Source organism: Eleutherodactylus coqui, chromosome 2 (assembly GCF_035609145.1).
Source record: "Eleutherodactylus coqui strain aEleCoq1 chromosome 2, aEleCoq1.hap1, whole genome shotgun sequence".
NCBI lineage: Eukaryota > Metazoa > Chordata > Amphibia > Anura > Eleutherodactylidae > Eleutherodactylus > Eleutherodactylus coqui.
In genome coordinates this window covers 123,365,053-123,388,115 of record NC_089838.1, presented here as the reverse complement: position 1 = coordinate 123,388,115, position 23,063 = coordinate 123,365,053, and the positions used below count along the sequence as shown (strand labels likewise).

General features: G+C 40.5%; 1 protein-coding gene across 2 annotated transcripts in view; it reads left to right on the top strand.

Annotated features, from left to right (window-relative positions):
• Nucleotides 1–23,063, top strand: part of PPFIA2 (PTPRF interacting protein alpha 2) — a 344,020-nt gene that overhangs the window by 139,695 nt on the left and 181,262 nt on the right. For both annotated transcript variants that reach the window (XM_066591485.1, XM_066591486.1), the window contains 2 exons: nucleotides 13,253–13,354; nucleotides 22,153–22,317. In XM_066591485.1, the coding sequence (XP_066447582.1) occupies nucleotides 13,253–13,354; nucleotides 22,153–22,317 (267 nt within the window). The remainder of the gene's footprint in view (nucleotides 1–13,252; nucleotides 13,355–22,152; nucleotides 22,318–23,063) is intronic.

Genomic DNA, 23,063 nt, shown 5'->3' with positions numbered 1-23,063 from the left:
CATCAGCAGTGCAGTGCAAGTTTGAAGAACAGCGTGAATGACAGGGAAAAAAGACGCAGATGAGAGTCTGTCTAGCCCGCCCACTGGACCGGTGTGCATATTTTGCATACAGCATAGGAGATCTTTGGAAGCTAATTACTCTGTTAGGGTTTTATTACTATGACAAGCAACAGGACTATGTAGAACAGCGCAGTGTACACATTGCAGCGCTGCACTTGAAAAATCTGCTGACCAGTTCCGTTTAACCCTTTCCAATCCACTGTCTGACCTCTGAAGACACTATGATTTAAGGTTGTACTGCTCAGATGTTGAAGACATCCATTGGGGTTCTCTTACTGTATATTGCCAGCCTATCTGCTGTTGGAGCCTATCCAATGTGTCATCTCATGCAGTACTGGCTTTAGCCAGCATAGAGCGCTGTTGTATAATGACAGAAAAAGAGTAAGTCCCCTAGGAAAACCAGGATACAAATTGGATTGGAAAGGGTTAAAGGACAAAAGATGACATACAGATTCCACCACCTTTGAGTGCAGTGCAGAAAGGTGCCGAGAGTCACTTAATAAGTGTCTTGCAAGTTGTAGACAAGACACTTCATGTAAGTAAGGCCTGAGAGAATGGGAAGATTTCATTTAAACTAGAACTACATTTTCACTTTGTGACCATAGATGAAATTTTATGTTATTTTGCAGTAGCATTGGCTACTTTCTATAATAACTTTAACTTACTAGAAGAAGAGCTACTAATGTCTGATGATTGTATTAATAGCACCAATAGCTTACCACCCACGTTTGTGGATTCTTAAAGTTTTGTTTCCATAGAAACAGTTTGGGGAGTTTGCATTGAGTACAGAAAATTAGATTGCCATAACAGGGCTATTTTCTTGTCCAGTATACTGTATAGCGGAGAGTCATTCCTGTTGTCTAAGCCGAAATCATTTTGATTCTGTTGAATTTGCATATAGGGTTGCTTAGATAACTTAATTTTCTTCACAGCTGTTAGTTAACAGTAGGGTACTTTAGTCTTTGGGGTCTCAGCAGGTGTTCAGCAAACAAGATATCAGCCATTTGTAAGACTTTAATTAGCAAATTGGTTGTCCGATTGCAAAAATAAACTCTATCTGACCCGTAGAATACTTGTAGATCAGGATTATTCAGAAGATAGTATAAAGTGTCAGTTTTGCTTATCATAATGGATATTAGAATTCTGTATAGATAACTTTTTTCTATGTAAGTTCCACTACTTTTATTGTTTTAAAACAGATTTGGACCCATTAAAAAATACATATTCCCACACCTGGACAACCCTTTAAACACAAAGGTGCTTCATAAGTAATCATCTAGCACAGTAGTGGTTGTCATCGGACGTGTAAATACAAGGTGTCCCAAAAAATGTACACACTTTACCAGCTTATAACTCACTAAGGGATATAAATCAAAACGGGTGCAAAGGTAAAATGGTTGCACATTGCAACCAATCAGATTCTACTTTTGGAAAATGAAAGCAGAGACCTGATTGATTCCTCTGGGCAACTAAGCCAATTTTCCTTTGCGGTAGTTTTATCTTTATCACCTAATTTTAACTGCTTTTTAGGCTGGACTGAATAGAAATAATGGGTTAAATCAAACTTATGCTGCCATTAGACTGAAGAGTATCATTCAGAAAATCGTTCAAATGATTGAAAAAGCACAATAATCGTTCAGTTTAAACACATCCCACAACTGAATGGTGAATGAGAATCGTTCGCTTCTCGATAGTCATTCAGTTTTAGCCGGCATAAAAAGTAATCGCCGGCTCATGTAGTTCAAACACTGATCATTCGGGAATGTGAAACACTAAAAGATCAGTACCCGAAAACTGTCTAAACACGCTGCCCAAGCACGGACAAGATGCTGATTACGTCACCGACTCGTTCGCTTCCCCTAACGAGCATGAACTTCGAACAAAAGGAAATGTATCCCACAGTGCTACTAGAGATTTGAAAATGCAGTTGAAGTGCCAAGACATTTTCGGACAGAGTTTCAAACAAATGCACCTACGTGATTTACTATCGCTTAAATTTGGGATAAGTTAAGCAGATGGAACCATTCAGATTGTCCACAAGAAACATTGTGGAAGACCGCGGACATCGACGACCCTACAAAACAAGAAAGGTTGATGGAAAAGTATCTCCAAGAAAATCTGTGCTGCAAGCAGGTTGCGGGGAACAAATTTCAAAATCAAGTGTCCATCACATTTTGAAGCACTGTCATTGGAAGAATTATATTCCAAGAATAGTCTATGTTCTTAATGAAGATCATACAGACCGGAGAGTGCAGTTTTGTGAGTAGTACTTGGAATATGTGCCGTTTCCAAGAAAGATTGTTTGGAGTGATGAGGCTACATTTAAATGAATGGCTCAATAACCCACCACAATTGCACCTACTGGGGACTTGAGAACATGCATATTATGGAGGAATATCATAACTCTGGTATATACCCGAGTCATTACCTGCTGTAGCCCCCGTGACTTCAAAAAACCTCCCAAGTTACCAACCCCACAGCCGCTACTTCCCAAATAACGACAAACACTTCTTAATTTTGGATAATTTGGCCACAGCAGCCATTTTATTACAAAAATTTAACATAAATTATTCCTTTAAGATCTCAGATCTCATTAATTACTTTAGCCATCCACCAAAGAGGTCCTTGGAGCCCCAAAAATCTGACGCTCCACCATTTAAAGGGAAATATCTCAATTGCCTCCAGCTGCACTCCAACTGACTCAAAGACACCGCTAGCCTTTTCTCATTAAAGATTTTTATAAAATTTTTGCATCAGTACAGATTAAGAAGGTTTCTGTACAAACCTATTGCTATGAAATCCAACTCAATGCAATACATTAAATTAGTATATAGCAGATTAAGATATCCTTTGACCATGTACATTGAGAAAAATAACATGAACAAAACACGAAAATGATAGTAAAATAAAAGGGGGAAGGGGAGCTTGAGTGTTATTGTACTATTTAGATGGAGAAGAAAAGAAAATCATGTCTAGGTTCATGGCACAGTATGTTGTTTTCTGTACCCTACGGTCGGAGACACCACTAGCCTTTATAAACTCCACCATCTCTACAAGGACTCTTCCCTGTCAGAGCAAAGAAGCGCCAGACACCATCATACACCATCCAAAGGAAGGGCTATGTACACCCTGCCTCCCCCTTCCCCCAACAAATTTTATAACAGACTCCAAGGACCTCCCTCTACCATGACATTTTAATAAATTCCCAACAACAATCCTCCCCCACCCTCTATTCCTTTACATATTAAAATAATTTTCCCTATGTAATAAACAATTTAACGGGCGGGAGATTGGGTCCTCCTTGTTTTTCTGCTTCGGTCTTCCTTGCTTTCAGCTCTCCAACTGCTGTTCGTGAACTTTGGTGACTCTTCCTATCCCCCTCCTACCTCCTCCTTTCTTAACTACTGTTAACCCTTTAATTCCCACTTCCTGCCAATCCTGTCATGTGGGATTCCACCCACAGCCCTCTAGGCCTATGTTACGGCCCTTTACCAGGGGTTACAGTATAATGTGGTTCATCAACAAAGGGATTCACTGGACCATACTTTTGTGATGCTTCTATGACTGATGGTGCTTACTTGAACTTGCTACATTAATCTGCCATGCCACTCAGTAAGGAAGAATGAGTTTTATTTCCAACAAGATGAAGCAAACCCACATTACCATCATGATGTAAGGGCCTACCTTGATGAAAATCTGCCAAACAGCTGGATTGAATGAAGAGATTCAGTAGATTAGCAGATGCGTTCAGCAGACCTCACACCACTAGACATTTTTATAGGGATACATAAAGGATAAAGTTTACAGAAAAACCAAAATTGAGGACAGCCATTGACGAAGAATGCGCATAAATACCAAATGGAATGATTCTTGATGTTTGCGATTCCATTGCTTCATGTTATCTACAATGCCTGGACCAGAACGGACATTAGTTTTACAACAGGTATTTATAAAAAGACAAAAGTAATTATCAGGCTGTTCTCAGAAGCCGCATAGTCGACCATTGACTATAATGAAAAAAGTACAGTAGAGCTGTCAGGAGAGAAAGCAGCGTAGTTCTTTCCTAGCAACTCTGCCCCTTTGTTCTACTGGTTACAGCACCTCACTCAGACATTGATGGAATTTTCTAGCAATCTGGCCCTTATCAAATTATTATTAAGCTAGATCGTCTAGTCAGCAGTAATAGGTTCCATTATTTCCTGCCATATATTTGCTCCAGTGCTAATTGCACTCTTTAGCCAATATTTTGCAGCAAAAATGTAGCATGTCTGGAGCATATGCATATGAAAATTGAGTGCAGCAAGTCACCCTTTACTCTACCTCTGAGTGCTGGATTATTTTTTTTTTCATATCCATTGGATATATTTTCATATCCAATGGATTATTTCATATCCATCCCAACCAAGCACACTTCAGAATTGGGCTTTACCAACAATCTCCAAAATGGATGTTCCTCAAATCAAATAGACTTTATTGGATTGTCTAAAACCAAACTAGACCAAAGGTATATTGGTCAATGTCCAGGGATCCCTGGGCACCAGGCAAGCCTGTGGTCTTGGCCCTTTTGGCTGTTACTATTTGGAGAGCGCTGTCTCAACTTTTTAAACTTTGTTCTTTAATAAGTTTGACATTAGTTTTTACTTATCTTGGCCACACCCCTTTACTAGACACTTTTCTAAACTGTTATTGTAGGTGTAAAATGTATCTAAAACACATAATAAATTTGGTGCATGTTCCGAAATATTGCTTTAGTATTATTTACAATGGAATTCTGATGTGTTTTGCTTACTACTGTGTTTCCCTGAAAATAAGACAGTGTCTGATATTAATTTTTGTTCAAAAAGGTTTAACTTTTTTACATGTATAGCTGCCTGGACACTATTTAAATTGACTTTTTTAATTAACTGTTAGCAGGGCTTAATTTTGGAGTAGGGCTTATATTTCAAGCATTGTCTAAAAGCCTGAAAAATCATTTTGCATCCTCAAAAATTCTGGAAAATCATGCTATGTCTTATTTTCAGGGTATGTCTTATTTTCAGGGAAACAGGGTAAATTTCATCTATTTTCATCTATGTTAAAAATAATGTGCAGGAAGCGAGAAGTCCACTTTCAGGTGATGATTTACAGGTAGTTTATATATAACATACACAGTTAACAGTGAGGTCACACAAAGCAGGAAGACATAATAGCAAAAGGAAAATACTGAAGCTTTCCTCTAGCCGCACTCCATCTCTTTACATTCCCGCTTCTGTTTGAAAAAAAGCAAAACATTTTTAAGTAGTTATTTATTTTTATAGTTAAATTTTATAGCTTTCTCCACCAGTTTCCCAGATGAATAACTTGTGTACAAACTTTAAGAGTGCAGTTGTGCTTGTCAAATTACATTAACTATGCAAAGGGTTTTTTACCTCTGGGCTTGTAAACTATGACCAAACATACAACATTTCTGTTACAAACAATGATTGTGGATGACAGAATTCCCCTGGTTCATGTACATCTGGAAGGCAAATATAAGAGCAGAGGCCATTAGCATCCTGTGCCATTGCATAACATGGTAGTACAAAGGGGATGGCAATTTGCTTTCACTTATGTCAGAAGTATGTTCTGTGAAACAGATACAGATCCCCATGTGGATTGATTTGGAAGCATTAAGCTGATAACTTTATGCTGGCGTATAACTGTTTATAACTCTGTCTAGCTCCCATTCACAATATATAATACAAGTTATATGCAAAATTATCTATCTGTCTTCCATTTTTAATATCTGGTTTTGTTTATTTTTTTTAAGAAAAATTAATTTTCAATAGAGTTGATTTCAGGATAATTAAAGGGGTTTTGGCATTAGAAAAAAAAAAATCAATACTTACCTATTCCCATCTGTCGGTCTTCTTACCGCATCTTCGACTTAACGATCTTCTCCTGGCTCCTTTAGTCACGTCACCACAGGCCGGCCGGATCCTCGGCTTCCTGTGACGTTACGTACATTCTCGGCATTCTGCTTCCTGCAGGTCAGTGTACCCAGTCACTAGTGACGCAGCATTCACTTCCTAGCAGGGAATGACAAATACTGTGTCTGGCTATTGCAGAGGTTGAGCATTTGGAAGGTCTTACCGCGAGTGTTCATATACTATTGCCCCGAGACACCGGAATAGAATTTGGCATTCCCTGCTAGACAGTGAATGGCAAAACACAAAATAGAATCTGCTCACCACCTCCTCCTCATCCACCCCGCTTCAGTAGTAGGCTTGGAATTCAGTTCCCGAGGCAGGATCGTGCAGTCCACCACAAAATCCATGCAGAATGAGTCCAAAAAAAGTTAGCCATCGGTAATGTGAATACACTGAGCCTTTATTAGAAGTGTCACAGGTTGAATTGCAAAAAGAGGACTTGTTTCGGTCTAAAGAAGACCTTGGTCACCTAGGTCTTCTATAGACCAAAACGCGTCCTATCCGAATCTAGCTCCCATTCACAATATATAATACAAGTTGTATGCAAAATTATCTATCTATCTATCTGTCTGTCTGCCATTTTTAATATTGCAAAATTGCAAAAGGAGAACTCGTTTCGGTCTATAGAAGACCTTGGTCACCTAGGTCTTCTATAGACTGAAACACGTCCTCTTTTTGCAATTTAAGCTGTGACACTTCTAATAAAGGCTCAGTGTATTCACATTACCGATGGCTAACTTTTTTTTGGACTCATTAAGCAGTGAATGCTACATCACTAGCGACGTAGCGTACATTGCTCTGCAGGAAGAAGACTGATGGGGGAGGAATAGGTAAGTGTTAGAGATGAGCGAGCGTACTCGGAAAAGCACTACTCGCTCGAGTAATTTGCTTTATCCGAGTATCGCTGTGCTCGGGTCTGAAGATTCGGGTGCCGGCACGGAGCGGGGAGCTGCAGGGGAGAGCGGGGAGGAACGGAGGGGAGATCTTTCTCTCCCTCTCTCCCGCCCGCTCTCCCCTGCTCCCCGCTGCGACTCACCTGTCAGCCGCAGCGGCACCCGAATCTTCAGACCCGAGCACAGCGATACTCGGATAAAGCACATTACTCGAGCGAGTAGTGCTTTTCCGAGTACGCTCGCTCATCTCTAGTAAGTATTGATTTTTGTTTTCTAATGACAAAACCCCTTTAAGGTTATCAAGTTTTCTGATTTTTAAAAAATATATTTTTTGAAAGTTTTATATATTGTATTTATTTTTCTTGTACTTAAGAGGGTTGCCTAATTGTAAACTATTATGGTCTATTCTTAGGGTAGACCATCAATATTCGATTGGTGGGGGCTACTGCCCAGGACCCCTGTCAATCAGTAGTTTATAAGTGGACAACCCTTTATACATTTCAGCAGTTTATACAAATCATAAAAGTTATATGAAGTACAGATCAGCATGTATATTAAGTCATATAAAACTTAATATATCTGACCCAGCACGAAGTAGTCTAACAAAACATCTACTGGAATGACATCTGAGTGTAATATAAGAAAGAAGAAAGACCATTTGAGCCCTGATTGATGTATACTGGAGAAGGTTTTGTTAGGCACTTCTTGACTGTAGACGGATTTTCCAGTAGTGTTGTGCAAAAGGTATATTCTTTGGTTTCTCTGAATGTTAACCATGGTGCCCATATACTGTCAATCGCCATTTGTGGTAAATGCTTAGTTCTGATCAGATCAATTTTACCATCGAACGTTCTTGGAAAATGAGCATAAATAGTAGCCCTCAATAAGCTGTGACAATAAGATGTGGTATTGACTTCTTCTTATGTCTTTTTAGATAGTCAAGAATTATGCTCATATTTCTGTGCAAATTGAATTGGGATAGTTTTAAACTATTTTAAAGCAGTTGATCTGACACTGAAACAACTATAGATGTTTTGTCAGTGTGTACTGTATATTCAGCACTTTTTGAACTTGCTTACTTTGTCAGATGTCAAGTACCACCTTAAAATTATTTTATTTTGAATTCCTAGATGACCGATTACTAAGCATTGGACCATAGAGCCTCATGCACTGATAGCATTTGCAGAACCTTTATGAATATGCCCATTATCACTTTAAGGGTGACTAGCCACTAGCGGTTTTTTTACTGCGAAATTCGCAGCAGTTTTTTTTTCTGCAAGGGTCTTTGGGCTAAGGGACTTGTAAAGCTAAAATCGCGATTTCACGGTAAATCGTGATTTTGCGTGATCGCGATTTTAACATTACAAGTCCCATAGACCCCCTGCAGGAAAAAAAAACGCGAATTTCGCAGTAAAAAAACGCTAGTGGGTAGTCACCCTAAGTAGGAAGATGGAAAAATAACTCTACAGCACTACCTATTAGAAAGCAGTATTCCTGCATATCAATATCAGACCGTTTATCAAGCCTTGTAACAATGGGAGAATAATCCAAAGCCAGTGTCTTCTCCAAAAGGAAAAGATCACCATGCACAGACAGCTGTTTCAGGCTTTTTGCCCCTCATCAGTATGCAGTAGGCTGTTGGCTGTTTGGGTGAGAGACCTATGATGTGGGTCAGAAAGGGTAAAGTTTCTACCTAGGGAGAGCATTGAGTAGGTATGAGGAGACTTATAAGGCCATGCATTCTCCTCTGGGAAATGTATGCAAATAGAAAGATGGAACAATACCTTTAGAGTGCCACCAATCACAAGACAGCATTATCAGACCTTTTAACAGGCCTTGAAACAATGTCTAGGAATATAATCCAAAGCAAACTACAACACATCAATGACCCCAAAACAGCTGTCCGTACATGGTTATCTTTTCCTTCTAGAGAAAACTCTGGCTTTGGCTTATATTTCCAGTGATTGTTACAAGACCTGTTTAAAAGACATGACATTGACCTTCTAAGGTCACTTTCACACAAAAATTGGGCTAGATTTGTGCGTTGCGAGACGCACAAATCTCACACGAATATGAACCCTATTATGTGATGCTGGAAAAAAAATCACGCCATGTCCTATCTTTGGGCCTTCCCTTGGAACGTCTCACACATTGTTTCATTGTAGCTGGGAAAATTGCGCTGCATGCAATGTGCATGAGATGCAATATGAGGTTTCCCATTGAAAACAATGGGAAACATCTGCCGATCCACCGGGCGTAGCGTGGCTGAGGATCGCTACTTCCCTGAAGTGATGCACCAGGCAGACGTGGGTTGGAGGTGACTGCCACCCTTTGGTCTGCATTGCCAAATGATCTTCTTCCTCCATGCAGCAGTGTCTGGTGAAGCTCCATGGATCATCTTCTTCCTAGCTCTGTCTTCTCCTCTCTGTTATTCTGAAGTGCTGTTAGCAACCCATCGGTGCCCCCATAACACAATTGCTTAATTATGCTACTGTATTTGTTATGAGCTTGGTTCTTGGGCTGTATTTATGTTATGAGTTTGATTCTGATTTTGTATCTGAGTACGTACTGAGGTTGGTATGTGCTGTATTTATGGTATGAGCTTAGTTCTGGTGGTATATTTATTTTATGAGCTTGGTTCTGGTGCTGTATTTTTACTATGTGCTTGGCTATGGTGCTGCGTTTGTTATATTAGCTTGGTTTTGGAGCTGTATTTAACCCTTTAGTGACCACCCCATAAACTTTTTATGTCCTGCTTTAGTGGGCTTTAATCCCCAGGGCCATAAAAACAGGCTCGCTCTGGGAATTAAAGCCACATGGCTGTGGACATGACTGCTCCATGCTGTCAGCTACCTGAGGTACCGACAACCCGGAGCTGTCTTGGGGAGCCGCGGGAAGCATCACCTGATTGCGCAATCGCCGATATCCACTGGAAACTAGTGATCACATGAAAGTGTAAAAAAAAAAAAAGTTAAAGATTTAACTCCCCTCATGGATCGGATCCATAAGGGGAGCTGAAAGTACTCACCCCCATCCTCCGTGATGTCCCGCGATGTTCTAGTCCTCCCCGAACCTGACGCCGGCTTCTGCACATGCATGCCAGATGTCATACGTCAGGCGCATGCACAGAAGGGCTCGCGGCCGGGGAAATTTAAAATCTCTCTGCCCTCAGCTGCCATGTGTAGCCAAGAACAGATATCACCGGGACCCGCTGTATGTGGTTCCCAGTCACATGATCCAATGGATAACGCGATCATATACAGTAAAAAAAAAACAAAAAGTGGAAGAAAAAAAGAAAAAGTAAGTTTCATCTCCCCTCTTGGATCATATCTGTGAGGGGAGATGAAATTACTTACCTTATCCGCAGACCTTACCACAGCTTCTGTGCATATTGCCAAAATGGCGGACACAAGTGCAAAGGTGGCGGTTTGCCATGGTAATTTAAAATCTCCTTGCTCCTGGCTACTACATGTAGCCAAGGGCCTGGAGATCTCACAGGGGGGCTGCGGTACACGGTTATTGGTCACGTGATTGCCGTTATCCATTGAATAACTTAAAAGTTAAAAAAGCCAAAGTTTCACCTCCTGTCACGGATCCGAACCTTGAGGGAGGTGAAATTACTTACATATGGCCTCCCCAATGGGATCTTTATCCGTGGACCTTTTCCTAGCTTTGGCACATGCGCCAGGCGCCAAAATGGTGGACAAAAGCGCAGAAGCTGGGGAGGACCCGGGAAATTTAAAATCTCCTTGCCCCTGGCTACTAAAGGTAGCCGAGAGCCTCGGGCAGTCACCGAGAGCCGCGATGAGCTGTCCCAGATCCCGTAAAAGTAAAAAAAAAACAGTGGAAGTTTAGTGTTCCTTTTGGTTTGGGCCCCGTTGTGCATACAGGCAGAAGATTAGGGCCACAACGGGTATGTTTCTAAACACAGGACAAACGGGTATTCATTTTGGGGTGAAAGTCTTCATTCATATGTGTGCTGTATAAAAAAAAATGTTTTTAAAATGACACAATTGCCAATTTGCTTAGATTCATTCAAAAACTGTGGGGTCAAAAAGGGGTCTAGTTTTCAAAATGGGGTCATTTGTGGGGGTTCTCCATTGTTTTGGCCGTTCAAGGGCTCTACCAGTGGACAATGGGGCCTCAAACACCTTCAAGCAAAACCTGTGTTCTGAAAGCCATCGGCTGCTGCTTTCAGTTTTGGCCCCATTGTGCATACAGACATAATACTAGGGCTACAACGGATATGTCTCTGAACACAGGACAAACGGGGGTATCCTTTTTGTGCACTATAGAAAACAAAAACTGTCTTTAAAATGACATATTTGTAAAAATATGAAATTTTATTTTTTTCTCCTCTAAATTGCATGAATTCTTGAAAAGAAACTGAGGGGTCAAAATACTTCTGACACCCCTCAGTGAATACAATAAAATGTGTATTTTTTTAAAATCGGGTCATTTGTGGGGGTATCTATCATTGTGACACCTATAAGCCTTTGTAATCTTGGCTTGGTGTAGGAAAACAAAATGTTCCTCAATCATGTTAATAATCAATGTTGAATTTGTACATCTCCTAAATGGTTTAAAAAAACTGGTCTTTCCAATGTGCATCCAGAATGAAGTAAACAGATGGAAATATATATCTATCAAAAATTTGTTCAGTATGTTTGCACATATTTGAGATATTGCAGTTGAAAATGTGAAAAAAATGGTCATTCCCAATTTTGGCACCTTTAATAAATAGACACATATTCTATCGGTCTTTTTTTACCACCCAAACGAAGTACAACATGTGGCGAAAAAACAATGTCGGAATCACTTGGATATGCAAAACCTTACAGAGTTTTTCTATGTTAAAGTGACATATGTCAGATTTCCAAAATTTGGCTCCGTCACTAAGGTGCAAGCACTGAGGGGTTAAGTTATGAGCTTGGTTCTGGTACAGTACTTATTTACTGAGCTTTCTGATGTTACTTTCTGCACAGGATGCTATCTAACATAAGGCTGACACTGAACGGTTTTATATTGATAGGTTGAAAAGAATGAAAATCTGTTTTCTTCCTGTAGAAAAAGGATAGCTTTCACACCGCATTTTGCAGCATCTGTCGAAGCTATATTCTGGGAGTGGTTCCCAACGTATATCTCCAGATGCCTTCAGCTCATGCAATTGTGTAGGCCTAAAGAGGCATCTGTTTTCTACAGGATCCAATGTAAAAAATGTATACCATGTGATATTATTTTTTTTTAGGCCAAATGCACACGGCTGGGTCGGATTCCGCATGTGGGATCCCGCAATGGAATCTCACCTTGTGCCCGTCCGGTGACCGCTACGTACCTGTCCACAGTCGTCTTTTCTGTATTGCGGGTGTGCCGGCAGGCACACAAGCGCAGGAGAGAAAATGCTGCGCCGTCTGTGACCCCTCCACAATATCATTGGACAGCATCCATTGACTGCAATGAAAGCTGTCCACGTGGAATCTGCGCTGGAATAGGACATGCTGCGATTTTTCGTCCGCGAGTGGAAAATCTCATCACTTGATTTCCGTTCATGGACATGGAAAAGTGATTTTCCATAGCATGTCTATGGGTACTACTTGCTGCAGAATCCGGAGGTGGACACCTGCTCCAGATTCCATAATACAAATACGCCCGTGTGCATTGGGCCTTAACCCGTGTCTCTGTAGTGAATGGCAAAACAGACTGCACTACTCCATAAAGAAGGAAAGAAGGTATACTAACATGTATAAGCATGATGGAGGCCAAAAGGACATTCAGTTGGCCTCCAACAGATGAATGAGGCCTATGGATACTTTCGATATATGCGTTAGGAGATTTCCCAGCGCATACAACAAATAGACAGTGCAAAAGGCCTAGCAGAATGTGCCCTTGAATGAAAATTCCGAATATGCAAAAAGTAGAACTTTTTCTTTTCTTTTTCAATGTGATTGCTACAGATAAAACCATACATGAGAGAAAGATATAGGGGATATATATATATATATATATACATGTGTGTATATATGTGTATATATATATATATGTGTATATGTGTGTGTGTGTGTGTGTGTGTATGTATGTATATATATATATATATATATATATATATAACGTGTGGTTAGATGAAAGAATGCTTCACTAAGTCACTTATCTGACAACAAATAATACATTTTGTTACAGCTTTAAAACCAGGATATATTGCTAAAAGGGCTGAAGTCTTCAGATCTGTATTAAATCATGTCGTTGTTCATTTTTTTAATATGTATGAAATGTTATCATTGCATAATATGTCATTTCCAGCCCCAATTATCACTTTAATCCTGTAACTGAATCATTTCTATCATCTGTCTACAGGAGTTTGCTGCACTAACAAAGGAACTGAATGCATGCAGGGAGCAGCTTCTAGAAAAGGAGGAAGAGATTTCAGAACTCAAAGCAGAAAGGAACAACACAAGAGTAAGTGCGCTGCAAAACACATCTGCATGCTTTAATTCAGCTATACACTCCCATGTCTTCCTATGGGCGGCTTGAACTGCGGATTGTCCGTGTGGGTACTGCAATTCGAATTTACCCATGGACATTGGGCATAAGGTAAACTTTCAGTTGGAACATGCTGGCCAAACTGTAGGTATCATGTTCTAGAGCAGGAGGGGCTGAGCAGATTGATATACTTTTTACAGGGAAAGAATCAGTATAACTTGTATTTTATTCATTTATATCTCTGCTCATTGTGAGCTGAACAGTCCAATGGGGGGTGCTATCAGTGATTGGCAGCTATCTGTGTATAGTATCATAGTATGTAAGGCCAAAAAAAACACATATGCCCCTCAATGTTTTAGGAAGGCAAAAAACCCAATGAGATAAAAGCCAATTTTTTCCCATTTAAAGGAAAAAAGTTCCATCCTGACTCCAGTTTGGCAATCGGCATAATCTCTGGATCAACAACCCTTCTAAAGTAATTAGTGACTAGAATATGTAATTGTATCTCCCAAGAAAGGCGTCCAGGCCCCTTTTGAACTCTTTTATTGAATGTGTCATCACCACATCCTCAGACAGAGTTCCATAGTCTCACTTCTCTTACAGTAAAGAACCCCTTTCTCTGTTAGTATAAAAACTTTCTTTCCTCTAAACATGGAAGATACCCCCTTGTTACAGTCACAGTCCTGGGTATAAACAGATGATGGGAGAGATCTGTCTTGTCCCCTGATATATTTATACATAGTTATTAGGTCGCCCCTCAGCTGTCTTTTTCTAAACTAAGTAATTCCAATTTTGATACCTATTTGGGAATTGCAGTCCACCCATTGTGTTTATTACTTTAGTTGCCCAACTTTGTACCTGCTCAAGCTCTGATGAGTTCTTCTTGAGTACTGATGCCCAAAACTGTACACAATATTCCAAGTGTGGTCTGACCAGTGACTTGTAAAGAGGAAGATCAATGTTCTTGTCATGTGTCCTTAGACCTCTTTTGATGATCCCCATGATCCTATTTGCCTTGGCAGCAGCTGCCTGACACTGGCTGCTCCAGTTAAGCTAACGGTTAACTAAACTCATTTTCCATGTTAGTGTTTCCAAGTGGTTTCCCGTATAGTGTGTAATGGTGATATGTATTTTCCTTGCCCATGTGCAAAACTTTACATTTATCAGTGTTAAATCTCGTTTGCCACTTTTCTGCTCAAACCCCCAACTTATCCAGATCCTCTTGCAATCTCCTTGCATCCTTTCTTGCGTTAATATTTTTATCCATATTTGCAGATGGCACAAAACAATGTATTTTACTGCACAATCCTTCCACCACGTTATTAGTAAATACAGTTAGGGCCAGAAATATTTGGACAGTAACACAATTTTCGCGAGTTGGGCTCTGCATGCCACCGCATTGGATTTGAAATGAAGCCTCTACAACAGAATTCAAGTGCAGATTGTAACGTTTAATTTAAAGGGTTGAGCAAAAATATTTGATAGAAAATGTAGGAATTGTACACATTTCTTTACAAACACTCCACATTTAAGGAGCTCAAAAGTAATTGGACAAATAAACATAACCCAAACAAAATATTTTTTTTTCAATATTTTGTTGCGAATCCTTTGGAGGCAATCACTGCCTTAAGTCTGGAACCCATGGACATCACCAAACGCTGGGTTTCCTCCTTCTTAATGCTTTGCCAGGCCTTTACAGCCGCAGCCTTCAGGTCTTGCTTGTTTGTGGGTCTTTCCGTCTGAAGTCTGGATTTGAACAAGTGAAATGCATGCTCAATTGGGTTAAGATCTGGTGATTGACTTGGCCATTGCAGAATGTTCCACTTTTTTGCACTCATGAACTCCTGGGTAGCTTTGGCTGTATGCTTGGGGTCATTGTCCATCTGTACTGTGAAGCGCCGTCCGATCAACTTTGCAGCATTTGGCTGAATCTGGACTGAAAGTATATCCCGGTACACTTCAGAATTCATCCGGCTACTCTTGTCTGCTGTTATGTCATCAATAAACACAAGTGACCCAGTGCCATTGAAAGCCATGCATGCCCATGCCATCACGTTGCCTCCACCATGTTTTACAGAGGATGTGGTGTGCCTTGGATCATGTGCCGTTCCCTTTCTTCTCCAAACTTTTTTCTTCCCATCATTCTGGTACAGGTTGATCTTTGTCTCATCTGTCCAGAGAATACTTTTCCAGAACTGGGCTGGCTTCTTGAGGTGTTGTTCGGCAAATTTAACTCTGGCCTGTCTATTTTTGGAATTGATGAATGGTTTGCATCTAGATGAACCCTTTGTATTTACTTTCATGGAGTCTTCTCTTTACTGTTGACTTAGAGACAGATACACCTACTTCCCTGAGAGTGTTCTGGACTTCAGTTGATGTTGTGAACAGGTTCTTCTTCACCAAAGAAAGTATGCGGCGATCATCCACCACCGTTGTCTTCCGTGGACGCCCAGGCCTTTTTGAGTTCCCAAGCTCACCAGTGAATTCCTTTTTTCTCAGAATGTACCCGACTGTTGATTTTGCTACTCCAAGCATGTCTGCTATCTCTCTGATGGATTTTTTCTTTTTTTTCAGCCTCAGGATGTTCTGCTTCACCTCAATTGAGAGTTCCTTTGACCGCATGTTGTCTGGTCACAGCAACAGCTTCCAAATGCAAACCCACACACCTAGAATCAACCCCAGACCTTTTAACTACTTAATTGATTACAGGTTAACGAGGGAGACGCCTTCTGAGTTAATTGCAGCCCTTAGATTCCATTGTCCAATTACTTTTGGTCCCTTAAAAAAGAGGAGGCTATGCATTACAGAGGTATGATTCCTAAACCATTTCTCCGATTTGGATGTGGAAACTCTCATATTGCAGCTGGGAGTGTGCACTTTCAGCCCATATTATATATAAAATTATATTTCTGAACATGTTTTTGTAAACAGCTAAAATAACAAAACTTGTGTCACTGTCCAAATATTTCTGGCCCTAACTGTATATTCAAAAGAATAGGGCCCACTACTGCCGTCTGTGGTACCCTACTAGTAACAGTGACCCAATCAGAGTAGGTACCATTTATTACTACCCTCTGCTTTCTATCACCGAGCCAGTTACGTACCGACTTACACACATTCTCGCCCAGACCAAGCATCCTCATTTTATATACCAACCTTTTATACGGCACAGTATCAAACGCTTTGAAAAAGTCCAAATACCCAATATCCAATGACTCTCCCCGGTTCAGTCTAGAACTTACTTCCTCGTAGAAGCTGACCAGGTTGATTTGACAGGCGCAATCTTTCACAAACAAGTGCTGATGCGGAGTTATACAGCCATTTTCCTTGAGGTACACCAGGATAGCATCTCTTAAAAACCCTTCAAAAATTTTACCCACAATGGAAGTAACACTTACCGGCCTGTTTCCAGGTTCACTTTTTGACCCCTTTTTTAATATCGACACCACATTGGCTACATGCCAATCCAGTGGAACAGACCCTGTCACTATCGAGTCCTTAAATATAAGAAACAAGGGTCTGTGTTTCACATTACTTAATTCCCTTAAAACCCGGGGGTGTATGCCATCGGGCCCCGGCAATTTGTCTATCTTTATCTTTTTAAGACTGCTCTGCACTTCTTCCTGGGATAGACTGGTGACATTTAGTGGAGAGTTTACATTATCGCTCTGCATCTCATCTGACATTTCATTTTCCTCTGTGAATGCACTGGAGAAAAAGCTATTTAATAGATTTGTTTTTCCCTCTTCACCCCCTGCAATTTCTCCTACATTATTTATTAAAGGGCCAACACTTTCAGTATTAATCTTTTTACTATTTATTTAATTAAAGAACAGTTTAGGGGTTAGTTTTACTCTCTTCGGCAATTAGTCTCTTTGTCTCCATCTTTGCTGCTGCTTTTATCTGATTTTTACATAATTTATCTTTTTCCTTATAGGTTTTTAGTCTTTCTTCGCTGCCTTCTTGTTTTAGTAGTTTAAACACTTTCTTTTTGCTGTTTATTGAACACTTTACATGTTTATTAAGGCACATTGGTTTTCTTCTATTACTAAGTCTTTTATTCCTATAAGGTATGAACCGCTCACAGTAAGTGATTAGGATATTTTTAAAAGTTTCCCATTTATTGTTTGTACTCTTATTTTGAGGACATTGTCCCAGGCAATAAGGTTTCGGGCATCACTAAGCTGCTCAAATTGGGCCTTCTTAAAGTTTAGTATTTTCATAGCTCCCCTATAAAACTCTTGAAAGACAAGTTGAAATTTATTCTAGTATGGTCACTATTTCTCAGGTATCTCCCAACCTGCACCTCTGTTATTCTGTCAGGTTTGTTGGTTAATATTAAGTATTTCTCTTGAGTATGACTGTACATACAGGGGTATCTTTCAATCACTGACTATTCAGCTCAAAATGTGCAGAGGTTTAAATGAACATAATACAAAGTTATCCTGCTGTATAATTTGATGCCTGCAGTTTGAACCGCAAGTTCCAGCAACAGATCCTCCTTAAAGGGGTTGTCCCGCGCCGAAACGTTTTTTTTTTTTTTTAAACCCCCCCCCCCCGTTCGGCGCGAGACAACCCCGATGCAGGGGTTAAAAAAAACACCCGCACAGCGCTTACCTGAAACCCGGCGGTCCGGCGTCTTCATACTCACCTGCTGAAGATGGCCGCCGGGATCCTCTGTCTTCATGGACCGCAGGGCTTCTGTGCGGTCCATTGCCGATTCCAGCCTCCTGATTGGCTGGAATCGGCACGTGACGGGGCGGAGCTACACGGAGCTACACGGAGCCCCATTCAGAAAAGAAGACGACCCGGACTGCGCAAGCGCGGCTAATTTGGCCATCGGAGGGCGAAAATTAGTCGGCACCATGGGAACGAGGACGCTAGCAACGGAGCAGGTAAGTATAAAACTTTTTATAACTTCTGTATGGCTCATAATTAATGCACAATGTACATTACAAAGTGCATTATTATGGCCATGCAGAAGTGTATAGACCCACTTGCTGCCTCGGGACAACCCCTTTAAGTGAGATAACTAATTTTAACCTTAAGAAATCTTTTCCCTTTTTGTGTTCCAGGGGTCATAACTTTTTTTGAATTTTTTTTTATTAGTGTAGCTATATGAGACCTTGTATTTTGCAGACTGAATTCTAGGTTTTATAAGAACTAATTTCAGTTACACGTAACGTATCATATGACTTATTCAATTTGTTTTGCTGGAGAGCAATGAAGAAAAGCAATTTCACTATTGCTTTTTGGGGATTTATTTTTATGGTGTTAACCATGTTATATATGTATTGTGTAACTCTATTCTACTAGTCAATACATTTTTGACAGCATCCAATTTATAGATGTTTTCTTATGCTTGACATTGGGGTATCAGTCAAACTTAGGACCACCATCTTCCCTGCACTAAATGGAAGGCAACACATCAAAAATCACATCCACACCTTAGTTTAAGTATAAGAACTATACCAGCCTTTTATTACAGCAGTTCAGCAGAATTAGACAGTATTTACACGGTTTCCTCAGGCATCATAGTGCACATGTCAAAATAATTACTGACCGTCTGGCATCTAACTAAACAAAGGATCTTGAATCCTATCTATCACAGGCCTACTGCCTTAACATAACATAGCTATGTCCATAACATATACCCTCAAGGGTGTCAGTCTAGGTGGTATCCTTCCCTGTCAGACTTCACAGTACTTTCAGTCTGGGTGGCAGGAGCACAGCAGTAGTCCAACCCTTGGATCATCATGGACCCCAAAATGGATACAAAGCTCAAGAACGTAGGAGCCTTTCTGTACTGGAGTCACATTCAACCAGGTTTCTCCTGATTGCTGGGCAGAAAACACCCCTTTTCTGCCAAACCTTTCTTTGAGTTACTTGACATGAAGTCCTCTAATGGCCATTTTTAGAACTGCAATACTACATATGTTCTACTTTTGCACAATGTAAGCACTTTTTTTTAAAAATACCTTTTTTTGGCACTACATTCAAAGACCAGAGCATTTTTATTTTTCGGTTTCGGCAGAGCTGTATGAGGGCTTGTTCTTTGCGGGATACTACTAATTTTTATTGATACTATATTGAAATATATATGACTTTTGGTTATTCTTAATTTCGGTTTTGGGGAAGAGCGATGAAGAGCAAATGGCTATTTTATCATTTTTTCTTTTAGTTTTTTTAAATGGAATTTATTCTGCTGGTTATTAATGTAATGTTTTGTAGTACAGCTCGTTATGGATGTGACAACCAATTATGTGCAGTCTTTTTTGTTCTTTTTATTCTTTCAATATTTAAAGCCTTGTGTAGGGGAAAAAACTTTTTACAATTTTTTCGTGGATGCCACAGTTTAGATGAGTGACTAGATGAGCAAGGCTTCATCTTTGCACTCCCTTTCTGGGAAAAAAGACCCCCATATGTGACAATGAGAGAGCAAATATACTCTCTACTTGATGGAGGGGTGATAATAGTTAAAAAGGTAAATTTCACTCCTCCCTGGAGGCAGGTGGAGTGACAGGGGAATCACAAATTTCTATGCTGCATGCTCATCCTCTCTGGTTTGCACACACAGACTGAAAAGAAAAAGCTGTAAGTTCAATATTCTTGACTCTATTTCCAATGCCTATAGCTCTGGTTCTATAAGTGCTACCGACATGCCTTAATCCTGGCTTAAAAATGACACCAAGGCATGTTGATAGCAATGATAGAACCTGAACATGGGTAAGGGGTATAGCCTAAATGCAACCTCATACACAAACAAATGCAACAAAAGTTTGGCACAAAATCTTGTGTAAACTAGCATGATATCGAGTTAGACTAGACAGTCTAAGGGCGCATTCAGATGACTGTATATCGGCTGGGTTTTCACGCCCAGCCGATATACGGCGTCTCTCTCTGCAGGGGGGAGGAGGCTGGAAGAGCCGGGAGCGGTGCTCTGAGCTCCTGCCCCCTCTCTGCCTCCTTTCCACCCCCCTGCAGTATTTTCAATGAGGAGAGGCTGGGCGGGGGTGGAGCTAATTCCCAGAACTTAGCCCCGCCCTGCCTCCTGCTGTCGGGCAGGGGGGAGACAGTTTAGCTCCAGTAACTGTCTCCCCCTTCCCTTCCCCTCACCAAGGAGAGGAGGCAGAATGGGGCAGGAGCTGGTGTACTAGGCTCCCGCCCCATCTCCACACCTTGTTGGCAGCTAGCAAGGGGAGAGGCCGGAACAGGGCGGGAGCTTGGCAACCAGCTCTGCCCCCATCCTGTCAAGCTGCTAAACTCCCTCCCACCTCACTTCTCTGGCAGCTGTCATAGGCCCCCTTAGGAGTCTATGCAGCGGCCAACATATTTTGGCCAGGAAGATAGTTTCAGGACTATCTTCCTGGGTGGCATAATAGCGCAGGGCTATATTGGCCGGGCCAGGTGCTTTTACATTGCAGGAATATGCCCATCTGATCTGATGCATTGGAATTAATTGGAATGTTATAACTTTTTCAGATGCGCCAATGCCACTTCCATTTATTTTTATATTGGTTATATTTTTTATGTAAAAAGAGGAAGGGATAAAATATGCATATTTTTTAAAAAATATATATACTTTTTCTTTCACACCTTTTTTAGTCCTCAACTGGGACTTGAACATGTAATCTCTTGATCACTTGTACAATGCACTGAAATACTTATGCATTTCAGTGTAGTATATTATACCTTAGGTGTAATAGGTATAATAGAATGGTAGGCCTAGAAGCCTTCACTTAGGCCTCCAGCTGCCATAGCAACCATTCAGCACACTGCTATCCTGTTGCAGGGGAAGGGGCAATTAGTGGACAGAGGGAGCGTCCCCAACTGTCTAAACACTTTGTCATTGTCAGCATGGACCTTAGCATCTAGAGGATTAAATGGCTGGAATCAGAGCTAACTTTGTTCTTGGAAGCTTCAGGCAGGTGTAAGTTGTGTAACAGTCAGCACGCAACCACCTCTGTAGCAGACTGACTTCCTCCTCCATACTTTCCTTTCTGACATACACTACTGTGAAAAAGTTTTAGGCATGTGTGAAAAAAATGCTAGAATTAAGAATTTTTTTCAAAAATATAAGGCATCTAATTGGCTCCCAATTTATTTTGCAACAGGACAACAACCACCCTAAACATACAGCTAATGTTATTAAGAATTCCCTTCAGTGTAGAATGTTATTAAGAATTCCCTGCAGCTTATTATATGGCCCCTACATGGCTCTGATGTCAACATCATTGAGTTTGTCTGGGATTACATGAAATGGCAGAAGGATTTGCGCAAGCCGACCTCCATGGAAGATCTCCAAGATGTTTGAAACAACCTCTTTACTGGGTTCATACAAAACCTGTGTGCACCTAGGTGAATCGATGCTGTTTTGAAAACAAAGGGCAGTCAGACCAAATATTGATTTGATTTGATTTAGATTTCTCTTTTCTTCATTCACTTAGCATTTAGTTAATTGACAAAAATGAACTATTAACATTATTGAAAGCAGTCTTACTTTGCAGCATTTTCCACACCTGCCTAAAACATTTGCAGAGTACTGTATGTGTGCCAAGACTCTCGGGAAGGAGTTAAAGTCAATATATTTCATTCTTTGATTTGTTGTGAGTGAACTCCAAAACGTCTGCTTTCCTGCACACAACTATAGAGTTCCATGATAAGTTTCTTGTATCCTTGTGTTACTGTCGCTTTGGTGAGAAGCTCTTTGAACTGAAGGTAGCATTTTTTTTTTACAGAAAAGACACTGACTGATATTTCTTATATTACAACAGCTTTTATTGGAGCATCTGGAGTGCCTTGTTTCAAGACACGAGAGGTCGTTGAGGATGACGGTGGTTAAACGACAAGCGCAGTCCCCCTCAGGTGTTTCCAGTGAAGTGGAAGTTCTCAAAGCTCTTAAATCTCTGTTTGAGCACCATAAAGCTCTAGATGAAAAGGTAGGTTATAGATTATAGCTTTAATGCTCCTTACACTGTCCATTCATATCTATGTATACGTCAAGGGTCAATAACTCAAACCACACATTCTGAACTTAAACTGAACAACTGGTCTGAATGAATGACCCCGGTCTTGTAGGCACACTTTTGAAACTTTGTGTCTTTCTCTATCTGTTCTCTACACTTTTTTTCTAAGTAGAATATTTATGTTTTAAAACTTTCCGTAATGTTTAAAAAATTAAATATAAAGCTTCATGACACTTCTGCGAAATACATAAAATTCAACAATTCTAGATGACCACCTGATACTTAGACAGAAATGATTGACAGTTCACCGCAGTGGACCACAAAAGGTCCACAAAAGCCTATTTCCCAGCGTCCCTCATATATAGTTTTCGCCCTCTTGCCACTCTGCTTCCTGTATTCTAGAGAATATCATGCAAATCCACATACACAGCAGGTAGACTGTTTTTTTTCTACCTGGCACCGATGTGCTTATTTTTACCCACTCCAGTTCACAGCACAGATTATACAGTATATCTCCATCCCTAACCTCTAGCACAATTACCTTCTCTCCATAGGATTCCTACAAATTGATATTATTCTGCATATGTTCATTGTAGAGAGTTCACACATAGCAGAAGGAATTGCTGCGGAATTCAAGCCGAATTTCCACCTCAATGTACTATACAATGTAACTGGACGGGATTTTACCAAACAGTATATGCAGCCATACAAACAAATAC